Below are 16526 nucleotides of genomic sequence, written 5' to 3'. Positions count from 1 at the left end.
CAGCAGGACCGCTACCTCTGCCTTTGTGCAAGGAGGAACAGGAGGAGCACTGCCAGAGCCCTGCAAAATGACCTCCAGCTGACCACAAATGTGCATGTGTCTGCACAAATGGTTAGAAACCGACTCCATGAGGGTGGTATGAGGGCCCGATGTCCACAGATGGGGGTTGTGCTCACGCTTGGCATTTGCCACAGAACACCAGGATTGGCAAAGTCGCCACTGGCGCCCTGTGCTCTTCACAGATGAAAGCAGGTTCACACTGAGCACATGTGACAGACGTGACAGAGTCTGGAGACGCCATGGAGAGCGATCTGCTGCCTGCAACATCCTTCAGCATGACCGGTTTGGCAGTGGGTCAGTAATGGCGTGGGGTGGCATTTCTTTGGAGGGCCGCACAGCCCTCCATGTGCTCGCCAGAGGTAGCCTGACTGCCATTAGGTACCGAGATGAGATCCTCAGACCCCTTGTGAGATCATATGCTGGTGCGGTTGGCCCTGGGTTCCTCCTAATGCAGGACAATGCCAGACCTCATGTGGCTGGAGTGTGTCAGCAGTTCCTGCAAGATGAAGGCATTGAAGCTATGGACTGGCCGCCCGTTCCCCAGACCTGAATCCGATTGAGCACATCTGGGACATCATGTCTCGCTCCATCCACCAACGTCACGTTGCACCACAGACTGTCCAGGAGTTGGCGGATGCTTTAGTCCAGGTCTGGGAGGATATCCCACAGGAGACCATCCGCAACCTCATCAGGAGCATGCCCAGGCGTTGTAGGGAGGTCATACAGGCACGTGGAGGCCACACACAATACTCAGCCTCATCAGGAGCATGCCCAGGCGTTGTAGGGAGGTCATACAGGCATGTGGAGGCCACACACAATACTCAGCCTCATCAGGAGCATGCCCAGGCGTTGTAGGGAGGTCATACAGGCACGTGGAGGCCACACACAATACTCAGCCTCATCAGAAGCATGCCCAGGCGTTGTAGGGAGGTCATACCGGCACGTGAAGGCCACACACAATACTGAGACTCATCAGGAGCATGCCCAGGCGTTGTAGGGAGGTCATACAGGCACGTGGAGGCCACACACAATACTGAGCCTCATCAGGAGCATGCCCAGGCGTTGTAGGGAGGTCATACAGGCACGTGGAGGCCACACACAATACTCAGCCTCATCAGGAGCATGCCCAGGCATTGTAGGGAGGTCATACAGGCACGTGGAGTCCACACACAATACTCAGCCTCATCAGGAGCATGCCCAGGCGCTGTAGGGAGGTCATACAGGCACGTGGAGGCCACACACAATACTGAGCCTCATCAGGAGCATGCCCAGGCGTTGTAGGGAGGTCATACAGGCACGTGGAGGCCACACACAATACTCAGCCTCATCAGGAGCATGCCCAGGCGTTGTAGGGAGGTCATACAGGCACGTGGAGGCCACACACAATACTCAGCCTCATCAGGAGCATGCACAGGCGTTGTAGGGAGGTCATACAGGCACGTGGAGGCCACACACAATACTCAGCCTCATCAGGAGCATGCCCAGGCGTTGTAGGGAGGTCATACAGGCACGTGGAGGCCACACACAATACTCAGCCTCATCAGGAGCATGCCCAGGCGTTGTAGGGAGGTCATACAGGCACGTGGAGGCCACACACAATACACAGCCTCATCAGGAGCATGCCCAGGCGTTGTAGGGAGGTCATACAGGCACGTGGAGGCCACACACAATACTCAGCCTCATCAGGAGCATGCCCAGGCGTTGTAGGGAGGTCATACAGGCTCGTGGAGGCCACACACAATACTCAGCCTCATCAGGAGCATGCCCAGGCGTTGTAGGGAGGTCATACAGGCACGTGGAGGCCACACACAATACTCAACCTCATCAGGAGCATGCCCAGGCGTTGTAGGGAGGTCATACAGGCACGTGGAGGCCACACACAATACTCAACCTCATCAGGAGCATGCCCAGGCGCTGTAGGGAGGTCATACAGGCACGTGGAGGCCACACACAATACTCAGCCTCATCAGGAGCATGCCCAGGCGTTGTAGGGAGGTCATACAGGCACGTGGAGGCCACACACAATACTCAGCCTCATCAGGAGCATGCCCAGGCGTTGTAGGGAGGTCATACAGGCACGTGGAGGCCACACACAATACTCAGCCTCATCAGGAGCATGCCCAGGCGTTGTAGGGAGGTCATACAGGCACGTGGAGGCCACACACAATACACAGCCTCATCAGGAGCATGCCCAGGCGTTGTAGGGAGGTCATACAGGCACGTGGAGGCCACACACAATACTCAGCCTCATCAGGAGCATGCCCAGGCGTTGTAGGGAGGTCATACAGGCTCGTGGAGGCCACACACAATACTCAGCCTCATTTTGACTTGTTTTAAGGACATTACATCAAAGTTGGATCAGCCTGTAGTGGGTTTTTCCACTTTCATTTTGGGGGTGAGTCCAAATCCATTGGTTAATAAATGTGATTTCCATTGATGATTTTTGTGTGATTTTGTTGTCAGCACATTCAGCTTTGTACAGAACAAAGTATTCAATGAGAAGATTTCATTCATTCAGATCTAGGATGTGGTATTTCAGTGTTCCTTTTATTTTTTTGAGCAGTGTATATCTATTATCTATCGATCATCTATCTATTATTCTATTATCTATTTATTATTCTATATAGCAATCTATCTATCTATTATTCTGTCTATTATCTATCCCTCCATCCATCCCTCTATCTGTTATCTATCTATTATCTATCCATCGCCACAGTCTTAGCATTTCCGTATTGCAGTGCTTTGTGCTGCTATAGATGAATCTTCTAGATACAAGAATACAGATGTATGTTCTGTTGTCCTCAGTCCTGCAGAGATGTTTCCCCGACTTCTCCACCAGGAACGGTGTCCTGACTGTCGCTAACAAGACGCTGTTTAAAGATGGAAGTGGTGACGTGAGGAATGTAACTGACCTGAGAGAAGCGGCTAAGTAAGGATTTGGGTGTTTTCTGTTCTGCTTTTTTTGTAGCAACGTGACTCCTTGGAAATTGATATTTGGGGTTCTAGAGCAAGGAGACATTATCATTTGGGTCTTAGAATAGAACCCTCCATTTTTTTCTGGGGCTCTGCACAGTTCTGCTGGGACTCTGCACAGTTTTGCTTGGACTCTGCACAGTTTTGCTTGGACTCTGCACAGTTTTGCTTGGACTCTGCACAGTTTTGCTTGGACCCTGCACAGTTTTGCTTGGACCCTGCACAGTTTGGCGTGGACTCTGCACAGTTTTACTTGGACTCTGCACAGTTTTGCTTGGACTCTGCACAGTTTAGGGTAGACTCTGCACAGTTTTGCTTGGACTCTGCACAGTTTTGCTTGGACTCTGCACAGTTTTGCTTGGACTCTGCACAGTTTGGCGTAGACTCTGCACAGTTTGGCGTGGACTCTGCACAGTTTTGCTTGGACTCTGCTCAGTTTGGCGTAGATTCTGCTCAGTTTGGCGTAGACTTTGCACAGTTTGGCTTAGACTCTGCGCAGTTTTGCGGGTGGTTCCACACAGATTGTAGCCTCCTGTACAGAGTCCAGCACGCACTATACCAGTCTCCAGAATAGAAATACTGCTTTAGTTGGAGGACTGGCGTTCTGCAGAATGTGCGCTCGTGTCCAGAACTAAAACCTTATAAGTTCACATGATGGATCTCATCCATGGATGGAGCAGCTCAGGGTTTATTGATCCCTTATTGAGTCCTGTGCACTTTATACCATTCTCCAGAACTGAGCTCTACACAGTTTAGGAGTCCGGACATTTTACTTTTCAGGGACCATTGGTGCAGCCAAAGGGGCCTCTTACCACCGTCGTAGCAGGATGTGGCTTCTGTCGGAGACACATTATTGGACTGCAGAGGGCCCATATACTGTTTTTACTCTGGGGCCCATTTCTGTCTGTGTCCTCCCCTGCATAGGAGTTTTTCCTAATTATGTGCCCTAATCTTATGCGCCGTGTTAATGAGACAGTAGATTTCCTTCCTCGGTGTTGTGTAATTGCAGGATCTGTCAGACGTCTAATTCCGGTTTATTTCATCCTCATAACAGCTTTTATTTTGTTTTATAGCCATGTAACTACCATTCAACATGGAACTACAAGGTTACAGATCACATTCTCTAACATTTTGTGTATGGCTCGTACGTGCTCAGCTAGAACAAAGCAATACTGACGCCGAAGATTCATGCGCCAATTAGATGAGACGGCCGGATGAGCCGAGGCGAAATGTCAAAACAAGGCCCCGAGGACGAATATAGACCTGCAAATTATTCCTCAGTTATTAATCGTTCACACACAATAGAAAGGAGTAAAACATAGGTACAAAAGCCCAAAGCAGATGAACCGTCATACCTCCCAACCGTCCTGGGTCCAGTGGGACAGTCCAGAATTTAGGGAGTTGTGCGCTGGGCTGATAGATGGCATTACCTCCCAACACACCCAGGGCGCATTTCGCCTTCCACCTGTCACATCTAGTGATCACAGCCTTTTGTAACCTTATTATACAGTAAAGTTCCTTTAATTCGGCATCATTGAATTATCAAGTATTTCTCTTACTGGATGCAACCATTAGCCCAATGTTAATTGTTATCCATAAATCTGATACTCTCCAGTTGGGTTCTCAAAATTTCCCATAATATTATGTCAGATGATCAGACTTTTTGGATTATCAGATGCAGCAATAGGATTACAACTCTACAGACCTTCTTCTTGACTTCCTTATTGTGGCAGATACGGTATATTATATAGGAATAAAAAGCCGCCTCTCAGGTTTTGCCACTTAGGCACAGGCCTGTAGTGTCTCATTGTAATCCCGGCCTCGGGCAGATATTGCTATGTTCTAAAGCTGAATACATAGATGATGCATGGAAGCCAGCACTGAACACGTGTCGATGACATGCCATCTGATTTAACCCATTAATAATCACCATGATGTGTTGTCCTCCCCGAAGGAGACACATTTGATGCTGCAGGGGGTAACGCCTCAGCTGCTTTTAAGCATGACATAAGAAAATAAGACATTTTTTTCAGGTTATTTTTTATAGCATTAGGCATGTTAGAATTTGGGGTTATTCACACATGGGGAGACATTTTATAGGCTTTATACAGCCCCGATCTATAAAATGTCTACTACGCATGTGTGTGAACGGTGCAAGCTACACGAGGGGCCCTAATCAACGATGGACTTTTTCAATAATGTGTTCACCTTAATAGCATATGATATCGACTGGAGCTGAAGTATGAAGTTAATAGGCCCCAAGGCAAAGTGAGAGAGTGGTCTGGGGACAAGATAGATATGGGATAGATAAAAGACAGAAGTGTCTGGAGGGAGGAGTACAGAGGAGTCTGGAGGGAGGAGAACAGAGGAGTCTGGAGGGAGGAGTACAGAGGAGTCTGGAGGGAGGAGTACAGAGGAGTCTGGAGGGAGGAGAACAGAGGAGTCTGGAGGGAGGAGAACAGAGGAGTCTGGAGGGAGGAGAACAGAGGAGTCGGGAGGGAGGAGAACAGAGGAGTCGGGAGGGAGGAGTACAGAGGAGTCGGGAGGGAGGAGTACAGAGGAGTCTGGAGGGAGGAGAACAGAGGAGTCTGGAGGGAGGAGAACAGAGGAGTCTGGAGGGAGGAGAACAGAGGAGTCGGGAGGGAGGAGAACAGAGGAGTCGGGAGGGAGGAGTACAGAGGAGTCGGGAGGGAGGAGTACAGAGGAGTCTGGAGGGAGGAGTACAGAGGAGTCTGGAGAGAGGAGTACAGAGGAGTCTGGAGGGAGGAGTACAGAGGAGTCTGGAGGGAGGAGTACAGAGGAGTCTGGAGGGAGGAGTACAGAGGAGTCTGGAGGGAGGAGTACAGAGGAGTCTGGAGGGAGGAGTACAGAGGAGTCTGGAGGGAGGAGTACAGAGGAGTCTGGAGGGAGGAGAACAGAGGAGTCTGGAGGGAGGAGAACAGAGGAGTCTGGAGGGAGGAGTACAGAGGAGTCTGGAGAGAGGATTACAGAGGAGTCTGGAGGGAGGAGAACAGAGGAGTCGGGAGGGAGGAGAACAGAGGAGTCGGGAGGGAGGAGTACAGAGGAGTCTGGAGGGAGGATTACAGAGGAGTCTGGAGGGAGGATTACAGAGGAGTCTGGAGGGAGGATTACAGAGGAGTCTGGAGGGAGGAGTACAGAGGAGTCTGGAGAGAGGATTACAGAGGAGTCGGGAGGGAAGATTACAGAGGAGTCGGGAGGGGGGAGTACAGAGGAGTCTGGAGGGAGGAGTACAGAGGAGTCTGGAGGGTGGAGTACAGAGGAGTCGGGAGGGAGGAGTACACAGGAGTCGGGAGGGGGGAGTACAGAGGAGTCGGGATAGGGGAGTACAGATGAGTCGGGAGGAGTCGAGGGAGGTGTACACATGCATCTGGATGGAGGTGTACAGAGGAGTCTGGAGGGAGGAGTACACATGAGTCTGGAGGGAGGAGTACACATGAGTCTGGAGGGAGGAGTACTCATGAGTCTAGAGGGAGGAGTACACATGAGTCTGGAGCGAGGAGTACTCATGAGTCTGTAGGGAGGAGTACACAGGAGTCTGTAGGGAGGAGTACAGAGGAGTCTGGAGGGAGGAGTACACAGGAGTCTGGAGGGAGGCGTACACAGAAGTCTGGAGGGAGGAGTACACATGAGTCTGGAGGGCGGAGTACACAGGAGTCTGGAGGGAGGAGTCGAGGGAGGTGTACAGATGAGTCTGGGCGGACGTGTACAGAGGAGTCTGGAGGGAGGAGTACAGAGGAGTCTGGAGGGAGGAGTACAGAGGAGTCTGGAGGGAGGAGTACACATGAGTCTGGAGGGAGGAGTACACATGAGTCTGGAGGGAGGAGTACACATGAGTCTGGAGGGAGGAGTACACATGAGTCTGGAGCGAGGAGTACTCATGAGTCTGTAGGGAGGAGTACACAGGAGTCTGTAGGGAGGAGTACAGAGGAGTCTGGAGGGAGGAGTACACAGGAGTCTGGAGGGAGGCGTACACAGAAGTCTGGAGGGCGGAGTACACATGAGTCTGGAGGGCGGAGTACACAGGAGTCTGGAGGGAGGTGTACAGATGAGTCTGGGCGGACGTGTACAGAGGAGTCTGGAGGGAGGAGTACAGAGGAGTCTGGAGGGAGGAGTACACATGAGTCTGGAGGGAGGAGTACACATGAGTCTGGAGGGAGGAGTCGAGGGAGGTGTACAGATGAGTCTGGGCGGACGTGTACAGAGGAGTCTGGAGGGAGGAGTACAGAGGAGTCTGGAGGGAGGAGTACAGAGGAGTCTGGAGGGAGGAGTACACAGGAGTCTGGAGGGAGGCGTCGAGGGAGGTGTACAGATGAGTCTGGGTGGAAGTGTACAGATTAGTCTGGAGGGAGGACTAGAAAGGAGTCTGGAGGGAGGAGTACACAGGAGTCTGGAGGGAGGCGTACACAGAAGTCTGGAGGGAGGAGTACACATGAGTCTGGAGGGAGGAGTACACAGGAGTCTGGAGGGAGGAGTCGAGGGAGGTGTACAGATGAGTCTGGAGAGAAGAGTACACAGGAGTCTGGAGGGAGGAGTACAGAGGAGTCTGGAGGGAGGAGTACACAGGAGTCTGGAGGGAGGAGTACAGAGGAGTCTGGAGAGAGGAGCACAGAGGACTGGAGGGAAGGAGTACACAGGAGTCTGGAGGGAGGAGCACAGAGGACTGGAGGGAGGAGTACAGAGGACTGGAGGGGGGAGTACAGATGAGTCGGGAGGGAGGAGTCTGGAGGGGGGAGTACAGAGGACGGGAGGGGGGAGTACAGACGAGTCGGGAGGGAGGAGTACAGAGGAGTCTGGAGGGAGGAGTACAGAGGAGTCTGGAGGGAGGAGTACAGAGGACTGGAGGGAGGAGTACACAGGAGTCTGGAGGGAGGAGCACAGAGGACTGGAGGGAGGAGTACAGAGGACTGGAGGGGGGAGTACAGATGAGTCGGGAGGGAGGAGTCTGGAGGGGGGAGTACAGAGGAGTCTGGAGGGGGGAGTACAGAGGACGGGAGGGGGGAGTACAGAGGACGGGAGGGGGGAGTACAGAGGAGTCTGGAGGGAGGAGTACAGAGGAGTCTGGAGGGAGGAGTACAGAGGACTGGAGGGGGAAGTACAGATGAGTCGGGAGGGAGGAGTCTGGAGGGGGGAGTATAGAGGACGGGAGGGGGGAGTACAGAGGACTGGAGGGGGGAGTACAGAGGACGGGAGGGAGGAGTACAGACGAGTCGGGAGGGAGGAGTCGGTCTGGAGGGCACGGATTATTCTGCAGGAGGGTAGATGAGTGCAGAGTGTACAGAGGTGTTAGGTAGCGGCTGACTCCTCTCTCACCATAGAGCATAATGACACACCTATAGTAACCGAGCTCAGGTGTACCTGTCGGGGGTCGGTAGAGATAGCTGATAAAACATATAGAAGGAAAGAAAGCCTGCGCCTTGGTGCTACATACAGAGATTTATAGTGGCACAACCCCCATCATCCCACATCTGATGCATTATATTCTCTGGATTGATTACGGCCCCATAATTCTTATTTTTTCATATTCCTAACATTCGCCTCTAATAACTGTTGTATCTTCTCCATATAACATTTATTGCGTAGATGTAACATGGCTGATGTAGGCTGCACTAATTTACTATATAACCTGTCTGTGCTCAGAATTTTTCTTCTTTCTGATATATTCTTTATTTCCTTTTTTCTCACCAGTGGGATAAACGCCGTCCTCGATGCCAGATCCATCGGGATGAAGATCTTTGAGGACTATGCAAGTTCCTGGTACTGGATCCTAATGTAAGGGACAATGTGATATGTGCCGGATCTGCGGGTCCAGGGGCCCTATGTAAAATCCGTAACTGGACCCTTGAATAATCGTCTGATGGGTCATAAGCTCAATATCCCATTAGTGAAGTCTCGGATCACCCCGGAGCACTCTACAGAGATCTCACCCCTTTAGTACTATTCAAAGATTTCTGTTCCTGCAAATCCAACACTGCGCCTTTTTAAAGGGGTTTTCAGATTTTAGACACTTTTTTTTGGCCCCAGGGAGTTAACAATAAAACATAGCAAGCAGAGATTTTAAAAACTTTGGAAACTGAAGTAAATGTAAAAAAAAATATTTAAAAGAAAATAGAAATATAATCTATTTAATCTGGAATATCCCTTTAAGCTGAATGTTTACGGAAGAGTCCAGTGTTCTGCTGACAGCTATCATATCGCGGCTTTACTATCTGAATATCAGTGGCGGTAAAATATTAAAGAATTTACTATTTATCTATGAAATTTGGACTGGATTTCCTCTTTAAAGAGAACCTGTAATTTATCAAAAATCTATAACTTTTCTACCCGGTGTAAACGCCGCCGTTCTCCTGAATCCGGCGATGCTTTTCTTTTGTTCCAGCGCCGTTCCGTTTCTGAGATATGGCCTCTTCTTCAATGTCTTTTTTTTTGTCAAGTGGGTGTGGTTCACAACTATTCTCAATTATCATTTACACGCCCACTTGGCTAACAGGTCTAGATTTATATTGAGGGCCATATCTCAGGAGTGGAGCAGGAGGAAAAGAAAAACATCGCCGGATTCAGGAGAACAGCGGCGTTTACAGCAGGTAACAAATAATGACATATTTATGGCAAGTGACAAGTCCTATTTAAAGGGACTTTAGTATTAATGGTTAACTATATCAGTTCAGTGGGGGTGCCAGGCTGTACAGAAGACCCCCGACCCCTTCAGTTAGCTGATCGGTACGGGAGCACGTTCTCTGACCCCTAACGATCCGATATTGATGCCCTATCCTAAACTATTAATATCAAAATCTCCGGTGAGAGCGGCCACTGTGCCGTGAACCAGACCTTAAATAGTTAAAAGCTCCCGTCTTAATTAATTCCAGCTCGGGAGCGTTTCTCGAGATACTTTTCTGATCTCGTATCTGCAGCTTTTATTATGTCAGGTTAGCAAAGAGCGAATAATCTAATTTACCCGCGAGTGATAAGAAATCTCTTAGGTGCCGGGCACTCGCTCCTAATTCTAAACAAACATGCAATTTTTTCGAATTTGCAATGCAACAAAAGAAAAAAACATATATTTTTTCCCTCTGTTTTTCCTATAGAGCGCTCTTTATTGCGATGGTCGTCAGCCTCCTCTTCCTCATACTGCTGAGATTCACCGCGGGGGTATTTTTCTGGATTTTTATATTCGGTGTCATTGGAGTTGTGGGGTACGGTAAGTCTTTCGTCATGGTGATGAGACTATGGGGGTCATTTATTTAAGCTTCCTTTAGGCTGGTAGGGGGGGACCCTCACCTACTAGGCCCCTGATTGACAGGTGACTCCCACTCTTTCTGCTGCAGACGCACTGTCTGGTCCCCCCCACCCCCACTCTGGTGGGCTATGTCGTATTATTACCCCCCATGAGTGGACTGCGGAGGGTCTGTAAAGTGATCACTTTGTGACTCCCTTTTTCTTTAGGCATATGGCATTGCTTTTGGGAATATAACAACTTGAAAGGGGTCCCTGGATCCGACCTAACCATCTATGACATCGGCCTGCAGACGGACTTCAGGGTCTATTTACAGCTGAGGGACACGTGGCTGGCGTTCAGTGAGTATTAATGCGAAACCGAGTATTGTACACGAGGTGAGAGAGAAGTGCAAATCCTGACATGTCCCTGACTGACTGTATTATACTCCAGAGCTGCATTCATTATGTAGGAGTATAAGTTCCGTTGCTTAAATAGTGAGTGCAGCTCTGGAGTATAATATCGGATGTAACTCAGGATCAGTAATGTAATTTATGTACACAGTGACTGCACCAGTAGAATAGTGAGTGCAGCTCTGGAGTATAATACAGGATGTAACTCAGGATCAGTAATGTAATGTATATACACAGTGACTGCACCAGTAGAATAGTGAGTGCAGCTCTGGAGTATAATACAGGATGTAACTCAGGATCAGTAATGTAATGTATGTACACAGTGACTACACCAGCAGAATAGTGAGTGCAGCTCTGGAGTATAATACAGGATGTAACTCAGGATCAGTAATGTGATGTATGTACACAGTGACTGCACCAGCAGAATAGTGAGTGCAGCTCTGGAGTATAATACAGGATGTAACTCAGGATCAGTAATGTGATGTATGTACACAGTGACTGCACCAGCAGAATAGTGAGTGCAGCTCTGGAGTATAATACAGGATGTAACTCAGGATCAGTAATGTAATGTATATACACAGTGACTGCACCAGTAGAATAGTGAGTGCAGCTCTGGAGTATAATACAGGATGTAACTCAGGATCAGTAATGTAATGTATGTACACAGTGACTACACCAGCAGAATAGTGAGTGCAGCTCTGGAGTATAATACAGGATGTAACTCAGGATCAGTAATGTAATGTATGTACACAGTGACTGCACCAGCAGAATAGTGAGTGCAGCTCTGGGGTATAATACAGGAGGTAACTCAGGATCAGTAATGTAATGTATGTACACAGAGACTGCACCAGCAGAATAGTGAGTGCAGCTCTGGAGTATAATATCGGATGTAACTCAGGATCAGTAATGTAATGTATGTACACAGTGACTGCACCATCAGAATAGTGAGTGCAGCTCTGGAGTATAATACAGGATGTAACTCAGGATCAGTAATGTAATGTATATACACAGTGACTGCACCAGTAGAATAGTGAGTGCAGCTCTGGAGTATAATACAGGATGTAACTCAGGATCAGTAATGTAATGTATGTACACAGTGACTACACCAGCAGAATAGTGAGTGCAGCTCTGGAGTATAATACAGGATGTAACTCAGGATCAGTAATGTAATGTATGTACACAGTGACTGCACCAGCAGAATAGTGAGTGCAGCTCTGGAGTATAATACAGGATGTAACTCAGGATCAGTAATGTAATGTATATACACAGTGACTGCACCAGTAGAATAGTGAGTGCAGCTCTGGAGTATAATACAGGATGTAACTCAGGATCAGTAATGTAATGTATGTACACAGTGACTACACCAGCAGAATAGTGAGTGCAGCTCTGGAGTATAATACAGGATGTAACTCAGGATCAGTAATGTAATGTATGTACACAGTGACTGCACCAGCAGAATAGTGAGTGCAGCTCTGGAGTATAATACAGGATGTAACTCAGGATCAGTAATGTAATGTATATACACAGTGACTGCACCAGTAGAATAGTGAGTGCAGCTCTGGAGTATAATACAGGATGTAACTCAGGATCAGTAATGTAATGTATGTACACAGTGACTGCACCAGCAGAATAGTGAGTGCAGCTCTGGAGTATAATACAGGATGTAACTCAGGATCAGTAATGTAATGTATGTACACAGTGACTACACCAGCAGAATAGTGAGTGCAGCTCTGGAGTATAATACAGGATGTAACTCAGGATCAGTAATGTGATGTATGTACACAGTGACTGCACCAGCAGAATAGTGAGTGCAGCTCTGGAGTATAATACAGGATGTAACTCAGGATCAGTAATGTAATGTATATACACAGTGACTGCACCAGTAGAATAGTGAGTGCAGCTCTGGAGTATAATACAGGATGTAACTCAGGATCAGTAATGTAATGTATGTACACAGTGACTACACCAGCAGAATAGTGAGTGCAGCTCTGGAGTATAATACAGGATGTAACTCAGGATCAGTAATGTAATGTATGTACACAGTGACTGCACCAGCAGAATAGTGAGTGCAGCTCTGGGGTATAATACAGGAGGTAACTCAGGATCAGTAATGTAATGTATGTACACAGAGACTGCACCAGCAGAATAGTGAGTGCAGCTCTGGAGTATAATATCGGATGTAACTCAGGATCAGTAATGTAATGTATGTACACAGTGACTGCACCAGCAGAATAGTGAGTGCAGCTCTGGAGTATAATACAGGAGGTAACTCAGGATCAGTAATGTAATGTATGTACACAGTGACTACACCAGCAGAATAGTGAGTGCAGCTCTGGAGTATAATATCGGATGTAACTCAGGATCAGTAATGTAATGTATGTACACAGTGACTGCACCAGCAGAATAGTGAGTGCAGCTCTGGAGTATAATACAGGAGGTAACTCAGGATCAGTAATGTTTTTACACAGTGACTGCACCAGCAGAATAGTGAGTGCAGCTCTGGAGTATAATACAGGATGTAACTCAGGATCAGTAATGTAATGTATGTACACAGTGACTGCACCAGCAGAATAGTGAGTGCAGCTCTGGAGTATAATACAGGATGTAACTCAGGATCAGTAATGTAATGTATGTACACAGTGACTGCACCAGCAGAATAGTGAGTGCAGCTCTGGAGTATAATACAGGATGTAACTCAGGATCAGTAATGTAATGTATGTACACAGTGACTGCACCAGCAGAATAGTGAGTGCAGCTCTGGAGTATAATACAGGATGTAACTCAGGCTCAGTACAGGATCAGTAATGTAATGTATGTACACAGTGACTGCACCAGCCGAATAGCGAGTGCAGCTCTGGAGTATAATACAGGATGTAACTCAGGATCAGTAATGTAATGTATGTACACAGTGACTGCACCAGCAGAATAGTGAGTGCAGCTCTGGAGTATAATACAGGAGGTAACTCAGGATCAGTAATGTAATGTATGTACACAGTGACTGCACCAGCAGAATAGTGAGTGCAGCTCTGGAGTATAATACAGGATGTAACTCAGGATCAGTAATGTAATGTATGTACACAGCGACTGCACCAGCAGAATAGTGAGTGCAGCTCTGGAGTATAATACAGGAGGTAACTCAGGATCAGTAATGTAATGTATGTACACAGTGACTGCACTAGCAGAATGGTGAGTACAGCTCTGGAGTATAATACAGGAGGTAACTCAGGATCAGTAATGTAATGTATGTACACAGTGACTGCACCAGCAGAATAGTGAGTGCAGCTCTGGAGTATAATACAGGATGTAACTCAGGATCAGTAATGTAATGTATGTACACAGTGACTGCACCAGCAGAATAGTGAGTGCTGCTCTGGAGTATAATATAGGATGTAACTCAGGATCAGTAATGTAATGTATGTACACAGTGACTGCACCAGCAGAATAGTGAGTGCAGCTCTGGAGTATAATACAGGAGGTAACTCAGGATCAGTAATGTAATGTATGTAGACAGTGACTGCACCAGCAGAATAGTGAGTGCAGCTCTGGAGTATAATACAGGATGTAACTCAGGATCAGTAATGTAATGTATGTACACAGTGACTGCACCAGCAGAATAGTGAGTGCTGCTCTGGAGTATAATATAGGATGTAACTCAGGATCAGTAATGTAATGTATGTACACAGTGACTGCACCAGCAGAATAGTGAGTGCAGCTCTGGAGTATAATACAGGATGTAACTCAGGATCAGTAATGTAATGTATGTACACAGTGACTGCACCAGCAGAATAGTGAGTGCAGCTCTGGAGTATAATACAGGCTGTAACTCAGGATCAGTAGTGTAATGTATATACACAGTGACTGCACCAGCAGAATAGTGAGTGCAGCTCTGGAGTATAATACAGGAGGTAACTCAGGATCAGTAATGTAATGTATGTACATAGTGACTGCACCAGCAGAATAGTGAGTGCAGCTCTGGAGTATAATACAGGATGTAACTCAGGATCAGTAATGTAATGTATGTACATAGTGACTGCACCAGCAGAATAGTGAGTGCAGCTCTGGAGTATAATACAGGAGGTAACTCAGGATCAGTAATGTAATGTATGTACACAGTGACTGCACCAGCAGAATAGTGAGTGCAGCTCTGGAGTATAATACAGGATGTAACTCAGGATATGTAATGTAATGTATGTACACAGTGACTGCACCAGCAGAATAGTGAGTGCAGCTCTGGAGTATAATACAGGATGTAACTCAGGATCAGTAATATAATGTATGTACACAGTGACTGCACGAGCAGAATAGTGAGTGCAGCTCTGGAGTATAATACAGGATGTAACTCAGGATCAGTAATGTAATGTATGTACACAGTGACTGCACCAGCAGAATAGTGAGTGCAGCTCTGGAGTATAATACAGGAGGTAACTCAGGATCAGTAATGTAATATATGTACGCAGTGATTGCACCAGCAGAATAGTGAGTGCAGCTCTGGAGTATAATACAGGATGTAACTCTGGATCAGTAATGTAATGTATGTACACAGTGACTGCACCAGCAGAATAGTGAGTACAGCTCTGGAGTATAATACAGGATGTAGCTCTGGATCAGTAATGTAATGTATGTACACAGTGATTGCACCAGCAGAATAGTGAGTGCAGCTCTGGAGTATAATACAGGATGTAACTCAGGATCAGTACAGGATCAGTAATGTAATGTATGTACACAGTGACTGCACCAGCAGAATAGTGAGTGCAGCTCTGGAGTATAATACAGGATGTAACTCAGTATCAGTAATGTAATGTATGTACACAGTGACTGCACCAGCAGAATAATGAGTGCAGCTCTGGAGTGTAATACAGGAGGTAACTCAGGATCAGTAATATAATGTATGTACACAGTGACTGCACCAGCAGAATAGTGAGTGCAGCTCTGGAGTATAATACAGGATGTAACTCAGGATCAGTAATGTAATGTATGTACACAGTGACTGCACCAGCAGAATAGTGAGTGTAGCTCTGGAGTATAATACAGGATGTAACTCAGGATCAGTAATGTAATGTATGTACACAGTGACTGCACCAGCAGAATAGTGAGTGCAGCTCTGGAGCATAATACAGGATGTAACTCAGGATCAGTAATGTAATGTATGTACACAGTGACTGCACCAGCAGAATAGTGAGTGCAGCTCTGGAGTATAATACAGGATGCAACTCCGGATCAGTAATGTAATGTATGTACACAGTGACTGCACCAGCAGAATAGTGAGTGCAGCTCTGGAGTATAATACAGCATGTAACTCAGGATCAGTAATGTAATGTATGTACACAGTGACTGCACCAGCAGAATAGTGAGTGCAGCTCTGGAGTATAATACAGGAGGTAACTCAGGATCAGTAATATAATGTATGTACACAGTGACTGCACCAGCAGAATAGTGAGTGCAGCTCTGGAGTATAATACAGGATGTAACTCAGGATCAATAATGTAATGTATGTACACAGTGACTGCACCAGCAGAATAGTGAGTGCAGCTCTGAAGTATAATACAGCATGTAACTCAGGATCAATAATGTAATGTATGTACACAGTGACTGCACCAGCAGAATAGTGAGTGCAGCTCTGGAGTATAATACAGCATGTAACTCAGGATCAGTAATGTAATGTATGTACACAGTGACTGCACCAGCAGAATAGTGAGTGCAGCTCTGGAGTATAATACAGGATGCAACTCCGGATCAGTAATGTAATGTATGTACACAGTGACTGCACCAGCAGAATAGTGAGTGCAGCTCTGGAGTATAATACAGCATGTAACTCAGGATCAGTAATGTAATGTATGTGCACACTGACT

The 16526-nt window shown here is 47.3% G+C and overlaps 1 protein-coding gene across 6 annotated transcripts in view; it reads left to right on the top strand.

Annotated features, from left to right (window-relative positions):
• SLC44A5 (solute carrier family 44 member 5) overlaps window positions 1-16526 on the top strand; it is a 160594-nt gene that overhangs the window by 119445 nt on the left and 24623 nt on the right. For all 6 annotated transcript variants that reach the window (XM_073643912.1, XM_073643911.1, XM_073643915.1 and 3 more), the window contains 4 exons: window positions 2866-2989; window positions 8740-8823; window positions 10137-10249; window positions 10495-10626. In XM_073643912.1, the coding sequence (XP_073500013.1) occupies window positions 2866-2989; window positions 8740-8823; window positions 10137-10249; window positions 10495-10626 (453 nt within the window). The remainder of the gene's footprint in view (window positions 1-2865; window positions 2990-8739; window positions 8824-10136; window positions 10250-10494; window positions 10627-16526) is intronic.

Source organism: Phyllobates terribilis, unplaced genomic scaffold (assembly GCF_046119375.1).
Source record: "Phyllobates terribilis strain yellow unplaced genomic scaffold, ASM4611937v1 Scaffold_8__6_contigs__length_399053987, whole genome shotgun sequence".
Lineage (NCBI taxonomy): Eukaryota > Metazoa > Chordata > Amphibia > Anura > Dendrobatidae > Phyllobates > Phyllobates terribilis.
This window is presented reverse-complemented; position numbering and strand designations above follow the sequence as displayed.